General features: G+C 39.6%; 4 protein-coding genes across 6 annotated transcripts in view; 2 read left to right on the top strand and 2 right to left on the bottom strand.

The window, feature by feature from the left end:
- rimkla (ribosomal modification protein rimK-like family member A) overlaps positions 1 to 5,416 on the top strand; it is a 20,989-nt gene extending 15,573 nt beyond the window's left edge. The window contains exons 4-5 of the mRNA XM_020618479.1: positions 367 to 570; positions 1,472 to 5,416. Coding sequence (XP_020474135.1) covers positions 367 to 570; positions 1,472 to 1,983 — 716 coding nt within the window. The 3' untranslated portion in view covers positions 1,984 to 5,416. The remainder of the gene's footprint in view (positions 1 to 366; positions 571 to 1,471) is intronic.
- A 772-nt stretch (positions 5,417 to 6,188) lies between these two features.
- On the bottom strand, positions 6,189 to 11,965 carry zmynd12 (zinc finger, MYND-type containing 12). The gene is made up of 8 exons (XM_020620801.1): positions 11,734 to 11,965; positions 9,948 to 10,077; positions 9,203 to 9,374; positions 8,904 to 9,073; positions 8,511 to 8,633; positions 8,324 to 8,417; positions 7,720 to 7,865; positions 6,189 to 6,562 (listed from the first exon to the last, which is right to left on the bottom strand). Exons 1-8 carry the CDS (start codon positions 11,859 to 11,861, stop codon positions 6,452 to 6,454), a joined length of 1,074 nt encoding a protein of 357 aa, XP_020476457.1. The 5' UTR covers positions 11,862 to 11,965; the 3' UTR covers positions 6,189 to 6,451.
- Positions 11,966 to 12,156: 191 nt separating this feature from the next.
- Positions 12,157 to 16,993, bottom strand: emp3b (epithelial membrane protein 3b (MAM blood group)). 3 transcript variants are annotated; one of them, XM_020620829.1, is made up of 6 exons: positions 16,803 to 16,993; positions 15,302 to 15,511; positions 14,287 to 14,375; positions 14,081 to 14,183; positions 13,826 to 13,966; positions 12,157 to 12,835 (listed from the first exon to the last, which is right to left on the bottom strand). In XM_020620829.1, the coding sequence occupies exons 3-6, from the start codon at positions 14,362 to 14,364 to the stop codon at positions 12,660 to 12,662; spliced, it is 498 nt and encodes a 165-aa protein (XP_020476485.1). In that variant the 5' UTR covers positions 14,365 to 14,375; positions 15,302 to 15,511; positions 16,803 to 16,993; the 3' UTR covers positions 12,157 to 12,659. The 3 variants fall into 3 exon arrangements, with proteins under 3 accessions (XP_020476485.1, XP_020476476.1, XP_020476469.1); XM_020620820.1 differs by lacking the exon at positions 16,803 to 16,993 and adding an exon at positions 15,980 to 16,067; XM_020620813.1 differs by lacking the exon at positions 16,803 to 16,993 and having other exon boundaries at positions 15,302 to 15,701.
- A 3,274-nt stretch (positions 16,994 to 20,267) lies between these two features.
- ccdc30 (coiled-coil domain containing 30) overlaps positions 20,268 to 20,795 on the top strand; it is a 13,213-nt gene continuing 12,685 nt past the window's right edge. The window contains exon 1 of the mRNA XM_020615589.1: positions 20,268 to 20,520. Coding sequence (XP_020471245.1) covers positions 20,268 to 20,520 — 253 coding nt within the window. The remainder of the gene's footprint in view (positions 20,521 to 20,795) is intronic.

The raw sequence follows: 20,795 nt of genomic DNA, 5'->3' as shown, positions 1-20,795 counted from the left end.
CTTTCATCTTACATCTGCCTGTGAGCAGTTTGGAGGTGCAAGATACCTGAGTGTGTAATGTTAATTTTACCTGTGATCCTTTGAATAAATCAGCACTGTTTTGAAGTTACTTGGACTGTCTCGTCTCTCAGAGTTAGCAATGGTAACAAGAACCATATCCTACAGTACCTTATATGTAAACTAGGAACTGTCACAAGACAGTCACAGGAAGCACTGTCAGCAAAACTTTGAGGCAGTAATGCAACCTTGGCTAATATTACACAATGTTACACCCTGTAAGTGTTCTTCATGTTAGTGTAAACAGGTCCAGAAAACTCTCTTTTCATTCCTTCCTTCCGTGATGTTAAATCTCCTCCACTCTTCTAGGTAAGGCTGTGTTCCTGGCACGGGACAAACCCCATCTGATAGATCTGTGCCACTTGATCCGCCACGATACCCCCTACCTGTTCCAAGAGTATGTCAAGGAGTCGCATGGTCGTGATGTGCGGGTGGTCCTGGTGGGCGGCCGTATCATTGGCTCCATGTTACGCTGCTCCACTGATGGTCGCATGCAGAGCAACTGTTCCCTGGGTAGGCACACACCAGCGAGTCAGTCATGGCACACTGAATTATTACACATATATAACTACTGAACTCCCTTGCCCTTTGCCTCATTCCAGTGACAAACAATATAGAACAGTTCTTAAGTTTACACAGCAAGTCTGTTTTTAATATGGTTACTTTTAATGTGTTGATTATTTGGATTATATGACATCTGTCTTTAACTGAGTGACTGCTTTCTGGTGTTTTATTTCTAGTGTGTTGTTAAATGGCCCCAATTTTCTTGGAGAACTTAAGCATTTTGGAAAAATAAACTGACTGCAGTTTTAAATTTTTACTTATTAGATAGTCCTGATTAATTATTAATTAACAAAAAACATGGTCTGTGTTACATTTTGTACCTATCCTGCTTTGTGTGGCACGTTTAAGGGGTCATTGGATTGCTGTAATCATTCCTGTTGTCCATGAGGACAGTAGTTTTTATAAGCGCTTTCTAAATTTTTGATGATGTATAATACTCCATCTGCTCCATAAACCAGTTGTGAGAAACAGTGCCAGTACAGCAAGCTTGTTCTGAATCTACCCTTGAGATATCAACTGGCACAGCCTTCCAGATGATGAGGCTGGTCTTAATATCCAAGCATGAACAGTTGTGGTCTAGCTGAGGCTGTATTGCACTGTGACATACTGTATTTAGGACATAAGTTAACAGATCTGCATTTATATAATTATGTGATAGTGAATGTTGAAAATAGCAAACTTCTTCCTAAATCATGACTTTTTTATGCTTGTTCTGGATTTATAAAAAATTATTTTTTATGATGCAATGAAGTTATTCATTACACAGTGTCACATGATGTGAAGTGAATGAATCATAGATTGTGGTCAGTATTAACCAGCTTGATGGCTCTCTCTCTCTCTGGATGGTTAGGTGGTGTAGGTATGATGTACCCCCTGAGCGAGGAGGGCAAGCAGCTGGCCATAGAGGTGTCTAACATTCTCGGGATGGATGTGTGTGGCGTTGATCTCCTGCAGCTCAATGATGGCTCATTTGTGGTCTGCGAGGCCAACGCCAATGTGGGCTTCATCGCCTTCGACCAGGCCTGTGGCATGGATGTGGCAGGCATTGTCGCCGACTTTGCCCTGTCAATGCTCCCCAGCCGCCTCACCCGTAAGATGTCCCTGCTGTCTGTCGTGTCAAGCACCAGTGAGACCAGCAGTGAGCCTGAGGTGTGCCCCATAGTCGCTGGCAACGGCTCGCTGCCCGAGGCCGTCTGTAATATGAGCGTGGGTTCTACCTCCAGTGAGAGTGACCCGGAGCTGGCCGAGCCCTCCCAGTCCTCACCCCGCCAGTCCACAACCCCCACCCTGCCCAGTCTCCCTGATCCAGCCTACAACTTCAACACCCTCCTTGCCAACGAGATCAAGTTATTGACTGAGTGAGATTCAAACAGCTTCATGCACACACACACACACAACACCAACAGAAATACATATTAAAAACACACATACACACACCTGTATGCATGGCAACAGGCATTCCTTTTAAACACATTATCTTTTCAAAACCTATGACATTTTAAGTATTAAGGGTGTTAAATGCAAAACGAGAGCAGACAAAGAGAACATGCATACAGAACCAACCACAGAAATACAAACACCAAAACATGAGCCTTCTCCTACTAACTCCTTTCAATAACAACTAAGATCTGAGGCTGCTCCCCTGACTCTCCTGTTTTTTGCATCTCTACTCCCAAACTATAAACCCCACTATTCTAACTTAGCTTACACTGCAGCAAGGTGGTGGGAGTGGGACATAGAGCATAAGACGACTGCTAAATTGGCCTCTTCTACTTTCTGTTATGCCATTTTATAAGAGTGAAAGTGACCAAATGTGGGATTCTCAGAAAGTCTTACACTTGCCATGTTTTTATCCTCTCAGTATGATAACATTATTTAAAGGTGAATCTGTGTTGATATAAAAAGAGTTTCCTGTTGATACTATAGTCAAGTTCAGTGGATTGGAAGCAAAATGAAGTGTTTCTTGTCAAGTGGTTAGCTCCTTGGGAGAGGGATACATCCTCAAGGTGTGCATATTATACTGTCAGCTCCAATGTAGCAATGTAGTGCTCCCATCAAGGACACCGAACAGGGTGAGGACCATCTTGTAGCAACTGGAGATGGAAAAATTTCATGTCAAGCTGAATTGCTGTTCTAATTCATAATAATTAAAATAGGGAATTCATTCACCATGCCACATTACATGACATGTAAATCCAAAGTGTGCCACTCTGGATTTGTTTCCATATTTTAAAATCAACTGCCGACCACTACAGCATTGATTGTAAGAGGTTAAAGTCTTCATGATATTACTAAAGTTCATCAGCAGTTTATTTTTTAGCATTTGGAAAGCTACAGCTTCCATGAAATAAAGCTACAAGTACTTGTGTCGTTGTAAAGTGGTTTCATTTGTATCCACAAAAAACTTACCAAGAATCTGTTTAAAATTCATTCTTTCAACGCTGTAGCTTTAAATCCTATGGAGAGTGATGTTCATTATAGGCACTAGCATCCTAAATTCTGGAATGGAACCCGGATGTTCCAGATTCACTTTTGTCTCTCTAAATCCCAGATTTGAATCACTGATATTAAAAGTGGAGCTTCTACACTGACAGTGAATAAGAGTCTGACATTGTGGTGTCATTGAGTTCTCTCTCATGTGTAAACAGGAATATTGTGAATCCAGAATACACAGCACCAGAAAATCGTGGGTGCTGACAACGGTGGCCATAATGTTCACTGTGAGTGGAGCAGGCTAATGTAAATGTACGCAAAACAGCCCTAACCTGTGCAAAACAGTAGAAATAACAAATAATTGTTCTGCTTAAGAGTCTTAACATGGGATATAAAAAATGAACTGAGTGCCATGACTAGATTTTAAATTTTTCATTCCCAGATAGGTTGTGTGATCAGCCTTGCCAACAGCATCAGTCTGCTGCTTTTTAACATTCATTAAAAGACTTGCACTTTACAATAAACAGATGCATTGTTTTTCTCACTCAGATGACATAGTCAGGATACACGAGACAGATTGTGAAAGCTGTGTCTACACCTACAAGCAAAATATACCTCAAAAAAGTGATCTCACTACCACAGGATGACATAGATATTCAAACATGCAGTGCAGGATTCTCTTGGTTGTCGAATGGCCCCAGATTTACCAGTTGTTCCCTCTCATTTTGCCTAGGAACTAAAAATGTAGCTGTGACTTTTTTTAATTAGCTTTTAGCTCTTTTGTTAATCTTATGGTACTGAATTAGTTTCAGTGCTTGTGTCGGCTAATGAAACTGGAATGGCTGAAATAACTGCCAACATTAAAATATCCATAAGCTGTTTGGTTACAGACTGGTATGTACAGACCTGCAGTATTGAACGGATGAAAATGAAATTTGGTGCTAACATTTCTGGATTAGATGTGTTTTGACATGATTTGTACAGTTTACTTTTGTTTTGACCTTGTGTTATTTTTTCCTTCAGTAAAAATTAAGTATCCAAACCCACAGTATGTTGGCATGATGTACAAATAAAAGATGGAAACTATATTTTTGCAGTCTCATTGAACAGAATGTACATTTTTCTTTCCTTAGAAAAAGACGGAATGAAGTCCAGACATAAGTCCAAGAGCTTATCTTGATTTACCTCACGTATACCTTCTGAAATACCTATCAACACAGAGGTAGAGTACTCTGGGGTAAATCCAAATGCCTAAAAATTATTTACAGCTCTGATCAAAAGCACAAATGCAAATCCTATGTTGTTCCCCTTTGTGACATCCTTGCCTTTAGGTTGTATCCCTTTCTGTTGCACATAACTCAGGGAAGCAGCCTGGATCTCACCCCCTGACCCCCAAAGACATGACGCATCCATCCGAACTAGTCACATCAAAAACATAATAACATATCTACAAGCAGACAAAAAGACACAAACAACAAAGAAAAAAAGCTTGTAAACTACAGTATAAAACAATGTGGTGTATACCATGGTTAACATGCACTTTTTTTCCTTGCTTGTTTTCTTCCTAATTTATGGTATTTTTAAAGAGAAAAAGTGGTTTGTGTGCACTAACGTTGTCTCAATAAAGTGAAACCACTGTGAAGCTTGATTTTATTTTATTTTATTTTTTTGTGGCCCGACTTTACTGTCTGGAATCTTAACGTGAGTACGTTTAAGGGTGCCAAATCTCAACCCGGCAGAAAACAGGAAAGGCAGCTTTTACTTTGTCTGCTGTCAAGTGATCACAGTGGCTCCACTGAGAGAATAACACCATTGACACTACTGTGATGTTGTTTGGTTATTATATAATAAAAGTGTCTGACAAATAAACTGTGAAATGCAAAGACCATAGGGCTTGGTCATCAAGTCACATTCAGACTTAAAAGCTTACAGTCAGTATATGGGTGAACCATCTCCAAGTGTTGTCCCGGCCCCTCCCTTTTTTTTTGTTTTTTTTTGTCTTTGTAGTTGTATTGAAGCCTGCATCATTCCACATTGTGTACATAAGTGTAAATCAAAAATCACCTATGATTTTGCAACATTAAAATAGCCATCTGTAGGAAAGATTAAAGCAATCATTTCTCTCTTGCAGCCCTTGTTTTTTGTTTTTGTTTGTTTGTTTTTGCTTTTAATCCGTTGTTCATACATCATCTGTTTGCACACTGAGAGTTCACTTAACTATACACTAAATGCCTTTACATCATCTGGTTTCTGCTGGGAAAACTGATTTGAGCAAGGTCCCTGTTCAGGCAGGATTCTTAATGCTTGGTCTTCAGTGGCCATAATACAACGACTACAATGCATGGAAGCTACTGAAAAAAGCTAGGGTACTGCATGCTAGTGACCGGGAGGGGGAAAAAAGTGTGAAAATCATGAAATGACCAAAAGTGTACTGACCTCTGCAATAGTTATTGTGTACAACAAAGCACAAGGTTACTATTTAATTCCAAACTGCCATTAATGTATATTTGGCTAAAAAATTAAAACGGGAATATGAGGAAATCCAGTTGTTTCCACATTTTTCTCCCTTTCCGTACATACAAGTGAATTTAAATGCCTAAATAAATAAATAAACTGGCATAATTTAGTATAAAAAACACCAATAGTGAAATTATTCTTTGTTTGAATCATTCAGTGCATTTTATGTCAATGTGCTCTTAAGACAAACCATGGTTGGCATAAAGGTTTACAATAAACTTTGATTTTCAGGAAGAAAATGTTGTGTTTATGCTTCAGCTCTGTTGATAGTATGTAAACACTGGAAATCTTTAATTACAGTATATCTGCAAATGTTGACTTGATGAAGAGGCTCTGGAGATGGAGGTACGAGCAAAGCAAAACACTGGAATGGTTTTAGCTCACAGCATTATTCTGTTCTAAGAGTGTTACAAAATAGACCCCCAAATCATGTCATTGATAAATGTGCAAAATGATGTAATGATGTATATATCCCTCTTTTTTAGGTTAAAATAAAGATGAGTCATTATTCAAAACCAAAGAAAATGTACCTACTCCTCTTTGTACTGCTTCTAGGCAAGGTAAGATTATTTTCCTACACAAAGACAATTTAAAGTACTTAATATTCACAAATAGAGAACAAATAGAGACAAATTTCACAATCAAAATGGGTTTTTATTTGCTTATTCTGTACAATTCAGTACAGAAGTTATTTTCTGCTCCCCAGTGTTTTTTCATTATCCACTTACAACATCAATTCAGAACATCGGGATGAACCCATACTCATGAACAGTTTCTGCGTTTACATGGCGAATGGTTGTGGGACAGAACAGATGGCCTGATGGAGCAGATCACTGATGGGCAGGGCAGGTATGGTAACCAGTTAGAATCAGCTTGTGGGTCAAATCTGCAGACCGTTCACCAGCTGCAGCAGGCCTTGGATAGGCTCTGTCAGGTCATGGTTTGGTATCAGCTGACTAGCCTGCAGGGCCGTGCTGCCAAATCCCAGTGCCTGGCACAGAAACACAAACGGAAACAAGGTTAACAGCTGCAGCTGTTAGACTGTCTGGGGGAGAGTAAAGCTGAATTATATAATCAAATTGTTGAAAATTGGGCTATAACCCTGCAGAGTAACTTATCCTTTACCCTTCTGACAAGCTGTACTGTCCTTTATAATCAAGAGAAAATCAGGATATAAAGGTGTATTGTTTGATAGTGCTGACAAAACCATTCATGAATAGATGCAAGCATGCCAAAACATTGAGGTCTGCAGTGACCATGGAATTCTTGCAGCTAGATTCCTAACTGCTGGAACAGCTGGAAATATGCATTGTATATGTGTTACATGTTTTCATGTTACATCCACCCAGTAGTGAATTACAGGTGTAAAGTGAAACAATCTAACCACAACCCCCTAATGACAACAACTCTATGTTCTTACAGTGATGTACTTTTCAAAGTACAGCACTAGTTAATTCATTTGTAGCTCAGTAAATTTAAGGAAAATGACAGTTGGACTGAACAGTAAACTTGTAGCTTGTTGGCACAGAGCGTGAACAAATCATCCATCAGCCAGGGTACCCTGACATACACACGACAAGAAGCATCCACCCACCCATCCCACAGTAGAAGTGTCTCTGAGCATCTCACAGGAAAGGCCCCATTAAAAACAAAAACTTGTATGTTCAGTTTTTTCCAGTACTTTGGAAGTCTGGTGTAGCTGCTGGTAAAGTAAAAAAAAATAATAATAAAAATAAAAAAACCCCGGCTATATTTCATCCAGGACTAACAACCCACTAAACCACCAGATAAAAAACACAACAGTCAAACATAAAATAATCATAGTGCTGTATTTGTGTAACTCTATGGCATTGTGTCTATTTATGTGTCTACTGCTTGCTAGACAGAGGCTGCTTGAGCTAAACCATAAGATCTCACCCATCCTTTTTCCTTCCCCTGCCCAGACCCACTGAACTTAGACTTAAAACAGTCTCATCAGCTCCCAGTTACATCAGCTCCCATTAAATCCCACCTCATCCTTGCAGCTTTACGGATCACAGATAATGCCATCTGGAGATGGCACTCCACAGGAGGCACACAGGGAGGAGATGGGGAACTGTGTCAATGTGTCAGACCGTTAATGCCTGGTGACCTCATCAGGTGACTCACCTTTAGAGAGTCTCCTCCCAGAAACCACAGCATGGCTAGGCAGTGGGCCGCCAGCGCAATCTGAGTGGAGTCTTTTCTGGAGTCACTCTGCGCAAACTCCAAAATGGTTCTTAGCATCTTGTCCACTTCAGCTTGCTGGGAGTTATCTGATTGAAAACCATGGATACAGACAATGACGCTAATGTTCTTGGGCATAAATACACTGTACACTTAACACTGACAACAAATAGTACTTATGCATGTAATTCACATGGCTTTCACCGGATTGCATGAGTAAGGTTTGTAGAGGTCTGAACAGTAAACTTGTAGCTTGTTGGCACAGAGTCATAAAATTTTGGTCTGTCTGTAAATCTGGGGTTTAGCCTTCAGAGTGCACAACAAGACGGCTGAGCTAAATAAAGCACTGTTGACCTTATTCTTTCAGTAATATATCAGTGGAGGTCTCTGCTGTTTACTGAACAAATAAAATGATTGATGGGTGATGTCTGTTTTGGACTATACACCAACCGAATAGTAGATCTGGTTAGTTTGAGAAGAAATGCATGGTTTTATATTACTTTAATATGGATGTATATGACACTTATTTTGTGCATATCTGATGTACCATAACAGGGTTCCAACACCGTGACAGGATTTTCAACATTTTGGACCTGGGTCCTAAGATGTTCGGTCAGGTGGTAGTGCCAAGTATGTACCACCTACAATGTGAGAAAAAGAAGATAAACCATGAAACACATAAATAGATTTAGTCTTATGAGCAATAGCAGCACACCGCAACTGTTACATTTTACCTGAGAGTACAAGGAACGAACTATGGGCATCCTCCCCTGTTTAGCAAACACATTTGCCATGAGAAAGTAGCCACCACAGGTGACTGTGCTATGCAGACCATACGCCTCACTGGCAAAGTATATCTGAAAACATCAGAGAAATTAGTTTAATTACAAGGTATATGTATATACAGTGGGGATTTCTTGTGTTGGATGAATGCGCATAACATTAAAGGAACAAAAGATTGTACATCCTGAGAAATGAACAATGAACATCACATATGCTTTATCTTATTCATGTTTAAAATAAGCAGTGAGACAAGTCCTCATATATCCAGAATATCAATAAAGTTACTGAAAAGCTGAAAATGTACTGAAGCCATTTCTGGTGAGTGTATTAATTATGACACAGACATCATTTGAAAAGTGAAGTAGAGCTGCCTCCAGGTTTCCAGTAGCTGTGTGGAGGCGGCCTAGGATCCTGTGCAGCTGGTGGCGAACTGCGGGGCCACATTCTGGGCTCTTCAACACCGCCCACTCTGCCTGGGACAAGAGCTCCATCACTACAGCTAGATTACCCAAACCTGAAAATGCAAATGCACACACAAATTTACATATAAACAGACAGACACACAGTCATACAATCGACATCAAGTATATGAAGGAGAAAAGAGACCATCTGAACTGATAAACCACCTTATGCTCCCCCTCACCCATGTTGGCCTCAGCCAGCTGCAGGAAAGCAGGGACCAGTTGAACAGCACTGGGGCCATGGACGTCTATGGAGCACCTCAGGCAGAACTGGGCGGCAGGCAGAGCCTCCTGGTATTTGCCCTCCGACAACTTGCCCTGAGTCACCAACCTACAGATTTCAATCAGCTCTACCTGTATAAGGAACCAAACCAAAGATACCTGCATTTTCTGCTGTTCAAAAACTTTTTCAGGTTTTTCTCCTCTATGGGATTTGCTCAGTAGAAGCAGGTTCCTGTGCTTATGTTAGGCACAGTACATTACAGACTCCATAAAAGCTCAACTCCAAGAGATTCGGATTCTAGTGTGTTTATGTTATTTAAATATGATTTTTCCATTACTGCTTCCTGAATGGTAGGACTGTCTGTATGAGATTTCTTTCAGAATCTATGCAGTTCTTTGTTGCTGCCGCTGCTGTTGCTGTTGTTTTTAATTCCACCAGTTTACTGTGTACTTCAGGTTTGGATTGGGCAATGTGAATCATATGAAGCTAAACTGTAACACCTGAAAGCTAAACATCAGACCAATTGAAATTCCTGTCATGGCCTGGAGATATAGTTTCCGAATGCACATTTTTCTTAGCATTGCCTTATTTGACAGTGACAGTGTGAAATGTATCCTTATGGATTCAAAATCAAAACAAGATGTCTATACTGTATGTTTCATAGTCTTTCATATGTGGTCCCAGTGCATCACACACATCCTCACCTTTTTAATTCGGGTTTCAATGCGGCCAGCCTGCTGGAGACTGAAGATCGTCGGGGTGCGAATGGGAACAAGCAGCTGACAGATTCTCTCGTGGATCCCCACCCAGTCAGCCTGCTGGTGCTCTGCATCACTGGGGAATGCAATAAATAAATAATAAACAGTCTAACTAATTTTTATATTCCCTTATAGACTCTCTCCCACTGATTCCTTTTTCCCTAGAGCCAGCTTTGAGCCACATGGTCCTGATTGCTTTGGCTGAAACTAGCTTTTTTATGCACATTGATCTCCCCCTTGGGCACGGTGTGGCCAGTGTTCACTCAGGACTTAAGCCCCTGATCAAGAACCTACTTTTGTTGTTATGATCTGAACAACTGAGCTGCAACCTACTGTACATGTAAAACAACTGCCTTGGTAAAAAATTTAAAATGTGGCTCAATGTGTAGGCTTACTATTAACAGTGAAATGTTTATATAGAGTGTAAATAAGTAACTTTGAATTCTGCTAACGTTCACAAAGCAGTGCTTCTATTTCTCTTCATGAAATACATATGAGGGAGCAGAGACCATACTAAATTGTATGGTATTATATAACTGGTCTGTAATTTGGTTCATCTGGCACTCCTCTGCTGCACATTTCAGTGGAAACTGTCTTGGTTTTCCTTGTGTTTTTTTCTACTGTGGAGGATGTCTTCACTACAATGTATTTGTGTTTTTTTGACCTGAGCAGTGAGCGGGCAATGATCCGGACATGCCACATCAGCAGTACCACTGACATAGCCTGTGTGTGCACATATTGCCATACACAGACAATGGTAGAGACAACTGCACTTTTATTTTCATACTACTATTCAATCTGTCTGATAGTAAACAGTCACCACAAACACTAGCCAGGATACTAGTCTGCCAGCAGCCTGGTCATATGTTATGGCTCATTAGACTGCCACTTAACCATTCCACCCCTAACAATGTAACTGCTTTACAGTTTTATTTACCAGTAACAAAAAATATGCTACTCTGACAAACAGCAGCTAACTGTATATTCCAGTACATTTGATTTCTGGTGAAAATACTTGTTTTCTCCCCTCTAGGAAAAGGAAAGCAGGCACAGTTAAGTGTACATATGTGTCTATGTGACTCATCCGTAAATAGATCCTTGCAGGGCGGAATTTTCTGTGCCTACTGGAATTCCACCAAGCACCACCTTATTATGTGTAACAGAGTCTGCAGCTATGCCAAAGGCAATATAAACAAGTGGAAAAAGGTTAACCTTTTTATAATAGGAGTGCCTTGGTAGTTTTTGTCTCTTGACCTTAACAGCTTCATACCATTACCACAGAGCACTGCCTTTTATCCTCAGATTGATTTGTCTGACTTGATTGACTTGCCTGACTTTAGAACACTAGCTCCAAGTAGCTCTCCTTTCTTCTACTTTTTATAAACAAGCTTGACCAGCTCAAACTATTGACACGGGTAACAATTCGTTAATAGTAACATAAACAACAAAATCCGTGGTCTTCTTATTTCCAGCTGTTCCAACCCACCGACGACACAGTCACGTGAACGCCCCCCCATGCTGACGTGTTCGGTGATTTTTGCTGTGAAAGAAGAAATATGGCGAACACTTCCACCTAGCGTCGTAACCGTGGATATGTTTTGACCACATTCACACACAATCAACACAGGACTAACGTGACTTGTGCCATCTGGAAATAATACTTTCACAAATAAACGGTCTAATATCCATTTGCAGCCTTAGCTTTTCGCGAGCTGGGACAAGTCGATCTTACCAGTAAAAAGTTACCCGACACTTGGTGCACTGCAGATGCGCTTCTTTTTGACACAGTTCACATAACTTTTTCACTCCTTTAGGTAAGGCAAGAGGAATAATCTTGGAGCATCCATCTTCAGCATCCATTGTTACAAGACAGCCCAGTTAAAATGGGTAAACACGCGACACGATTAGTTTTACAACATAAGAGTAGCTAACGCTAGTTGCTGAAAAGCTGAGTTTACGGTCGCTATGGCAACAACGTCAGTAGTTTCCCTCTCCTGTGCTTAGAAACCCAATTCTACATATCTAGCTATATACAAAACACTGATGTAGACAATTTGGAATAGACATACAAATATATTACAAATACATTATAAATATAATTAAACAGTAACTAGTAATTTACTGATTTATTTGGTAGCCTATATGTGCAGTCTTTAATAAAATGAAAAAAGCAGGATGAAATAGGTTACATTCACTGGACTTGCACACATTATGTTTTCTGTGTGGTGCTGTATTTATTATGAGCAGCTACTAAATATATTATATACATGTATTGGGTACAAAAATAAACATGCACATAATGTCCACAACACAATAAAACAAAACAAAATGCGGCTTTTGTATTTGCCAAATGGTCAACCCCAGAAAGCATGGGATTACGTAACCTTTTTCTATTAAAAATGTCTTAAAACAGATGGTTACCATTATATATATTGGATGAGTGTAGAGATAAGCAATTATTCCCTGATAATTCTTCCAATAAAGATGTATACAATTCAGAAATATAATCATATTAACCCAAGCCTGAGTAAAAATCCTAACGTAGGCATTTGTGACTCTGTGACACCTGCACAATTACCATTGCATATTAAGCAGCATCAGCTCATTTTATTTATTTTTCTACAATAAGATTGTTGATATTGTTTTCCTTTTTTCTGGTCACTCTTTCTTACATAGGCAGACGTATATGACACCACTACACAGCAACAAAGGGACACACACCCAAGTCAGGATGAAGCAGTAGCCAAAGTGTCCTGAAGTCAGCTCTCTGGAATCCTGAAGGATTTCCTTAAGGTGTAATGTGTAGATGAGCGCTGCAGAAAAGGCCATCAGACCTAAAAGAAAGCATACAGTATATTGTTTTAGGAGCAGAATATGTAAGAATATTGTTTTGCAAAGTTTATAACCTGCTTTATTTCATAGACATAGAGACATTAATATTTTACTAGAACAACAACAATAGTACATGGAGTGGGCAAAACAAAATAAATACATCACAACATATTAACTTTTTGTTAACATCCGCAAGCTGGCTGTTATTTGTGTTACTCATTCTGTATAGACACTTAAAAAATAGGTCTATGACACTTTGTAGATCTTCCATAACAGGCACATTTGTTATCATAATTGGGCTCAGGTGTATATCTGATCCATCATATTACACAAATGTCACTACACCCAATTGGTATACCAGTATTTAAAGTCTTTGTTGCTGGTAATAAACTATTCTTTTTATAAAGTACAAATGGTAAGGGTACAAAATAGTCCAATAAGAAATGGTACTTTATTTGAACTAAACCTAATGGTTTATGCATTGATACTGTTCAACAGTTCTGATATACCTGAAATACACAGGGCCTGTTTCTAAAAACTTTGTTTAGTTCCCAACCATGAACTTAATAATAATAATAATAATAAAAAAAACTTTATTTATATAGCACTTTACAACTCCAACGGAGCACAGAGCGCTTCACAGCAGAACATGTGTAACTAATAAAAACACTACTAAAACAATAAGACCTAAGCAAAATAGAACACAGATGTTCAAAACAGGGGCAGTAAAAAGCTTCCATATCAGGATACAAATAGCTTAAAACAACAAGTTAAAAGACGTCCCTTCGGAGCAACTAAGGCGGGTTAAGCACCAAAAGCCTGTCTAAAAAAAGTGGGTTTTTAGAGTTGACTTAAAAGTCGCTGACTCGGTTATGGACCGTAGCTCCTTAAGACATGTGCTTCCCTTCTTTAGTTATAAGAACACATATCACCCTTATTAAATGGTCTGATCAAAAACATGCCAGCAGCATACTGTTCCAGGCCAGTGTTACCTGCAAAGACTTGACATAGCCCAGTGACACAGAAGAGTCTACCCTTAGACATGGTGCACAGCTGACCCAGGAACACCAAGAAGGAAATGGAAGAGAAGACTACTGAGAGAACCATCAGGACCTGCACTGTCTGAAGCCACTCTGAGAAATAAAACAGTTTCCATATGTAAAAAAGTCCCAGTTTTTAGGCTTTACCTGTGACAAAGAACTGCTGAAAATGCATGTATGGAGATATACAAAATGACAGTTGCCTACCAGTTTTTTTGGAGGATGCACACAACCAGGCTCCTGTGAAGTTGTCAAACCTACAGTTGTACCATAGGTCTGAGTTCTCCATGCCATCCCACACCCACCAGGACTTTAAAGAGAGATTTGACATGTCCCACACAGCTGGATAATTTGTACTTTTGAAATAATACAGTTAAAGTGAAAAAATATTATGTCCTGAATATGACTTTCACCTTCTCCATGGTTCCAATGAACAGCATGGCCAGTGTGATAAGATGCAGCAGGGTCACAAACATAAGCAGGCATGCCATTTTTCAATTTCCTGCCAAAAACAAATGAATACTTTAAATTAAAGTATCCTGACATTACAGTTACCAAGGACATAATGTGTGAGAGATTTGATTTGTCAGTTCCACAGTGAAAATCAGTGTTTGGGGAACTTTCTGAGGACATCTGAGTAGCTGAACAGAGTATACTCTGTGTTGTGTAAGACCACACTTCAAAACAGAGTGCAATGAGTTATGTGTACAACTTCTCTTTGACTGGTCTGTGTTGCCATCATACAGCAAATCTGTGGAATTCCTGCGCGGCCTAACGAAATGGTGCCAAATATTTGCACAGTTAGCCTCTCTTTCCTCTGAGTGGTTGTGTTTTTTTTCATTGAGTAACAAGTTTGTAATTCAACTTACATTCAGACTGCATTACAGCTGCTCCACTTGTAAACATAGAGAGCAATAAAGTCTGAGGAAAACCCAACGATTTTACAGAACTGACTTTGCAACTACATTAGAAGTGCTGAACACCAAAAAAAGATATTGTAGCTGTGGTGACAGAAATTCCAGTTCACAATAACACATAGACATAGAGGGACATAAGCAACAGGATGAAATTGGCTGTGAAGATCATTATCTGAAGGAGAGGTCTATTTGGGTGGGCAGTGGAATCACACTTACTGTCAAATTATGTCATTACACTAGATTACATCCATCACATGAAAGGGGAAAAAAAAGGAAAAACAAGAACAGTGAAACAAAGATAGAAGATGTAACATTATCCTTTTCTGCTGCAAGATTGCTCAAATAAGTTATCTTATCGCATATAATACGCATGATAATAAAAATCTTTTGATGACATAACTTTGCTACCCATTACTTTTAGAGCATTTTTTTTAGATGTGATGCAAAAGTCAGTACAATGACATCTTTCTGCAAGATATTTATTCCATGAAAAGACAAGAAAATTACTTACCCCAGGTTTTGCCTGTTCCTCTGAATCCAGTCTCAGGAGTTTCTCTATGACTCTGTGCCCCTCTCACTGGTCCTCTCTTTTCTAGCCTTACCACACCCCCCTTATGTTTTTCAATAACTTCATCCAAAATTTCCAAGGAGAACGCCCATTTCCTCTATGGAGAACAGAGGTCCTTTTTGCTCTGGCTCGTAGTCTCTAAGTAAAACATCACTACCGAAAAAAGACTCAAATGAGACCCACCCATGAGCAGCAGAGGCACATAAAACCACATGAAAAGACCTCCTTTGTAAAGAGTCAACCTGGGTTATTCTATATAATGAGAATTCTACCATTTGTCATCCACTTATGATCCCAGTCTTGTTTGGGTAGATAGGAAAAATAAACACACAGCTGCAACATAGCTCACATTTTTACACCAGAATATCATTAGTGTTCAGGGTGCACTGGTCACACAGATAACAGCTGGGCAGGGCATAGTTGACATAGAAAGATCAGTTGAAGTAACAGCAAAACAGCAAATTAAAACGTTTTTAAAACACCAATTATATATTTACATCTAGGTTAAGAAAGAAAAGAAGAAATTTCTGTACTTGAAAAAGTGCAGCCTATATTAATACCAGTATCTCATCATTCATTTTACAAATATTCATGCGAAATGTCATGTTATAAATTCAAAACCTTCTAATATGAATCCTGATACCTCTCCTCCCAGGAGGATAAGATTTAGGTTTGTTACCCACTGGTGTCTACATCCTTGGACCAATAATGAGAAAGGTTTCATCGAAAAAACAAATAAATAAAAGAATAGTGAATAAAGCATGATACTGATGTTGGTGGAGACTGTATAGGTTCATAGGCTCACAGTTTATGATAGTCTACATACAAACTGATTTATTATTATTATCTTAATCTTATCTGCTTAATAACACCTAGACGAATTTTATTGTCGTTTAGGCAACAACTGTATTCCTTTCAAACTTTTACCAAAAAAATAACAAACGCCAACAACTTGTTGTTTGCTACTTTCTTGATCGACTGTCCCCCTACGCATCTTTTGAATGGTACGGTCCGTTGCCTTGGTGCCACTAGAAGCCAGTTGACTCCGCCACGCCTGTCCTCAGGACTCGGCTTTCTAGTCGCTGTTACTAATGGAAAGGTGGGCAAAACTTTAACTGAACAATATATAATCAGCTTCACCACCTCAACCAAGTTAGCGTGTAAGCAGAAGTCTTCAGTTATCACAACGAAAACCTTACGACGTTCACGAGTTACTGCCATGCGACCACCGGATAAAGCTACGGCTACCGATGGCGAGCTAGCGTTAGCTGAACGCGAAGTATTTTACGGTAATTTTAGAGCTGACTTTGCTAACTAGCTAGCGCTGTAGGTAATTGTTAGTTATTCACTATCTTAATACTACAGCGTGGCCAGCAGTACAGTGATTAATATCTCATTTCTGCTTATTGAGGTTGCGTTGCCAAAAGGAATGCTGTTGTTTTACCAAAGCCCTCATTTGCTCCTCCTCGTCAGACATTTTGGGGAGCTGGTTAGGTGGGAAATTAAGATTTTTAATCCCACATGAAGTGAAAGGCGTCAGTTGTTTGGAAAGAAAAATAGTAGCACTATTCACATAGAAAGGAAATAGTCTAGATTTTGTTTCTAAAAGCAGCGTACCCAACTGAAAGTAGGGGGGGAAACCCGCTTAAGAGTTTTTTCCCTTACTGCTGTCCATGTAAAGTTGCTCATAATAAAATTGCAGCAGAGCAAACACATCTAATCATCTTGAAGCTTTGCATAGTCTAATCTCCATGCTTGTGTCTGCCGGTTGTGACAGGACTTGACAGCGTTGTTATAAAGTATCTGGTGTTTTACAGGAGAACTCAAGGACAAAAGAGGTTGTCATGGATGAAGTGCCACAACAGTCGGAGTGATGAAGCTTGAGGATAGGATCTGGTGGTCAGTGCAAATTGAGATGGGTTCATTGGCTTCTGCCATCTAGGCTAAGGACACTTTCACCACTGAGGAAAGAGTTCATCATTCACAGATGCAGCTTCACCAAAATTAATATATGACCATGGATCATGAAGAGGTAACATTCATAGTGGTTAATTTGCTTACAGATAACATGGTGCCAGTCACTGATGAGCTTTGTTCCAGTTTTCACTGGTAGAAATATTTGGTAGAACATTTTTATTTTCTGTAAACTTCTTCAATCTGTACAGTTTTTGACATTGTTTTGTTATTTTCAGATGTTGTGTCTACTGGCAATTTTTACTGTGTTGTCAGTTAATTAAATTTACTGTAAAATCTTATGATTTACATTCAGAATGGTGTTAGTTTGAATACATTTTGCACCCATAATCAATATTCACTAGTTTTAGGATGACCACCGTAATTGATGTTTGATCTTTTGGCCATTTATTCCATAGTGGCAAGATTATAGCCCATTTGGTGTGATGTTTGCGTACACCACAGACACCTGAGAACTGATACCTAGCTTGTGACAATATGTTGCATGTTGTTGTAATAGTCCAAATGCTGAGTGGGGAGCCTGCTCAGGTTGCAAGTTCTACATTGTACAGTATTGAATTCAGCAACAGGTGTTTAGTGCTGATGTTGTGCCTTGTGTCAAGGCTGACAACCTTGATGCTGAGAACTTGTTAATGGTGGATAGTTTGCTGAATTATTGTTTGACAAAAGTAAATAAATCAAAAGTAAAAATATTTTACTGATGTTGCAGGTATCATATGTTATAAATATCAACACACACTGATAAATATCACCATAACAGCTTTGGCATTTATCAGCATTTAGCTAAACGATACTTAAGTTGAAAAGACATTATGCTATAGACAGCACAGCTTTGTAATGACTAGTATGGCCAAGGCCACTCACCTCTCGGTGCCTCAGATCAGCTGACCAGCTCTTGCTTGAGGTACCGTGGGCCAGGCGTAAACTCAGAGGGGACAGAGCGTTTTCCATTGTGGCTCCTAAGCTATGGAATGCGCTGCCCCTTTACATCAGGCAGGCCGCCTCGTTGGCTATTTTTAAAACTTACTTGAAGACTCACTTGTATGCTTTGGCGTTTGATATGCTATGAGACTCTGTTTGGGCTGAGTTTTGGTTGATAGTATTTTGTTATTTTGCTATGTTGGTTCTTTTATGTTATTTTATTGGTATTTTAATATTGTAGTTGTCACGTTTTTAGATGTTTTGAATTGTATCTTATGTTAAGCACTTTGTTGGCCTCGGCTGTGTTCAAGTGCTTTATACAGTGCCTTGCGAAAGTATTCGGCCCCCTTGAACTTTGCGACCTTTTGCCACATTTCAGGCTTCAAACATAAAGATATAAAACTGTAATTTTTTGTGAAGAATCAACAACAAGTGGGACACAATCATGAAGTGGAATGAAATTTATTGGATATTTCAAACTTTTTTAACAAATAAAAAACTGAATAATTGGGCGTGCAAAATTATTCAGCCCCTTTACTTTCAGTGCAGCAAACTCTCTCCAGAAGTTCAGTGAGGATCTCTGAATGATCCAATGTTGACCTAAATGACTAATGATGATAAATAGAATCCACCTGTGTGTAATCAAGTCTCCGTATAAATGCACCTGCACTGTGATAGTCTCAGAGGTCCGTTTAAAGCGCAGAGAGCATCATGAAGAACAAGGAACACACCAGGCAGGTCCGAGATACTGTTGTGGAGAAGTTTAAAGCCGGATTTGGATACAAAAAGATTTCCCAAGCTTTAAACATCCCAAGGAGCACTGTGCAAGCGATAATATTGAAATGGAAGGAGTATCAGACCACTGCAAATCTACCAAGACCTGGCCGTCCCTCTAAACTTTCAGCTCATACAAGGAGAAGACTGATCAGAGATGCAGCCAAGAGGCCCATGATCACTCTGGATGAACTGCAGAGATCTACAGCTGAGGTGGGAGACTCTGTCCATAGGACAACAATCAGTCGTATACTGCACAAATCTGGCCTTTATGGAAGAGTGGCAAGAAGAAAGCCATTTCTTAAAGATATCCATAAAAAGTGTCGTTTAAAGTTTGCCACAAGCCACCTGGGAGACACACCAAACATGTGGAAGAAGGTGCTCTGGTCAGATGAAACCAAAATCGAACTTTTTGGCAACAATGCAAAACGTTATGTTTGGCGTAAAAGAAACACAGCTGATCACCCTGAACACACCATCCCCACTGTCAAACATGGTGGTGGCAGCATCATGGTTTGGGCCTGCTTTTCTTCAGCAGGGACCGGGAAGATGGTTAAAATTGATGGGAAGATGGATGGAGCCAAATACAGGACCATTTTGGAAGGAAACCTGATGGAGTCTGCAAAAGACCTGAGACTGGGACGGAGATTTGTCTTCCAACAAGACAATGATCCAAAACATAAAGCAAAATCTACAATGGAATGGTTCACAAATAAACATATCCAGGTGTTAGAATGGCCAAGTCAAAGTCCAGACCTGAATCCAATTGAGAATCTGTGGAAAGAACTGAAAACTGCTGTTCACAAACGCTCTCTATCCAACCTCACTGAGCTCGAGCTGTTTTGCAAGGAGGAATGGGCAAAAATTTCCGTCTCTCGATGTGCAAAACTGATAGAGACATACCCCAAGTGACTTACAGCTGTAATCGCAGCAAAAGGTGGCGCTACAAAGTATTAACTTAAGGGGGCTGAATAATTTTGCACGCCCAATTTTTCAGTTTTTTATTTGTTAAAAAAGTTTGACATATCCAATAAATTTCGTTCCACTTCATGATTGTGTCCCACTTGTTGTTGATTCTTCACAAAAAATTACAGTTTTATATCTTTATGTTTGAAGCCTGAAATGTGGCAAAAGGTCGCAAAGTTCAAGGGGGCCGAATACTTTCGCAAGGCACTGTATTAATTTGCTATAGTACTGAAAGATATTTCACTTGAAAAGCAGTTGAATACTACTGATAAATATGGTGTCTGGTCAAAAAAACATTCAGGTCCCCCCTCTGGGTCCACAGATGCAGACGGAGCTGGACCAGATATCTGTGCGGCTTCAAAAGGATGGCTTTGCTCCATCGATCAGCGCAGAGGAGCGGCAGCACCACTTGTGGCAGCTACTGCTTAACAGTGAGGCAAAGCTTCAGTCAGCTACCCAGGAGCTGCAGACTGTGCGTACCCAGCAAGCCAATGAGATGAAGGAGGTGAGGCACTTTGCATTCTTTGGTTTTTTAACTTACCAACTGTTGCAATAGTGTCATAGACCTTTAGATCTAATTTCCCAAATGTGCAGCTGAACAGTGTATGTTTCTTCTTTTCTTCAAAGCTATAGACACATTAAAACCACTGACTCATGACTAGAGTACATTATTGAATACCTTTACATTTTTTAAATGGGCACAGAATAGTGCCAACTATTAAAAACATCCTTTTGGATTTACCACTTTTGGTCTATCAGGTGGAGAGCTATGTTGCACATGTTCGGGGGCTGTTGGAAGAGC

The sequence above is a fragment of the Monopterus albus genome, unplaced genomic scaffold, assembly GCF_001952655.1.
Source record: "Monopterus albus unplaced genomic scaffold, M_albus_1.0 scaffold6.1, whole genome shotgun sequence".
Classification (NCBI taxonomy): domain Eukaryota; kingdom Metazoa; phylum Chordata; class Actinopteri; order Synbranchiformes; family Synbranchidae; genus Monopterus; species Monopterus albus.
Note: the sequence above shows the minus strand (reverse complement) of the source record. Positions and strands in the feature narration are given on the sequence as shown.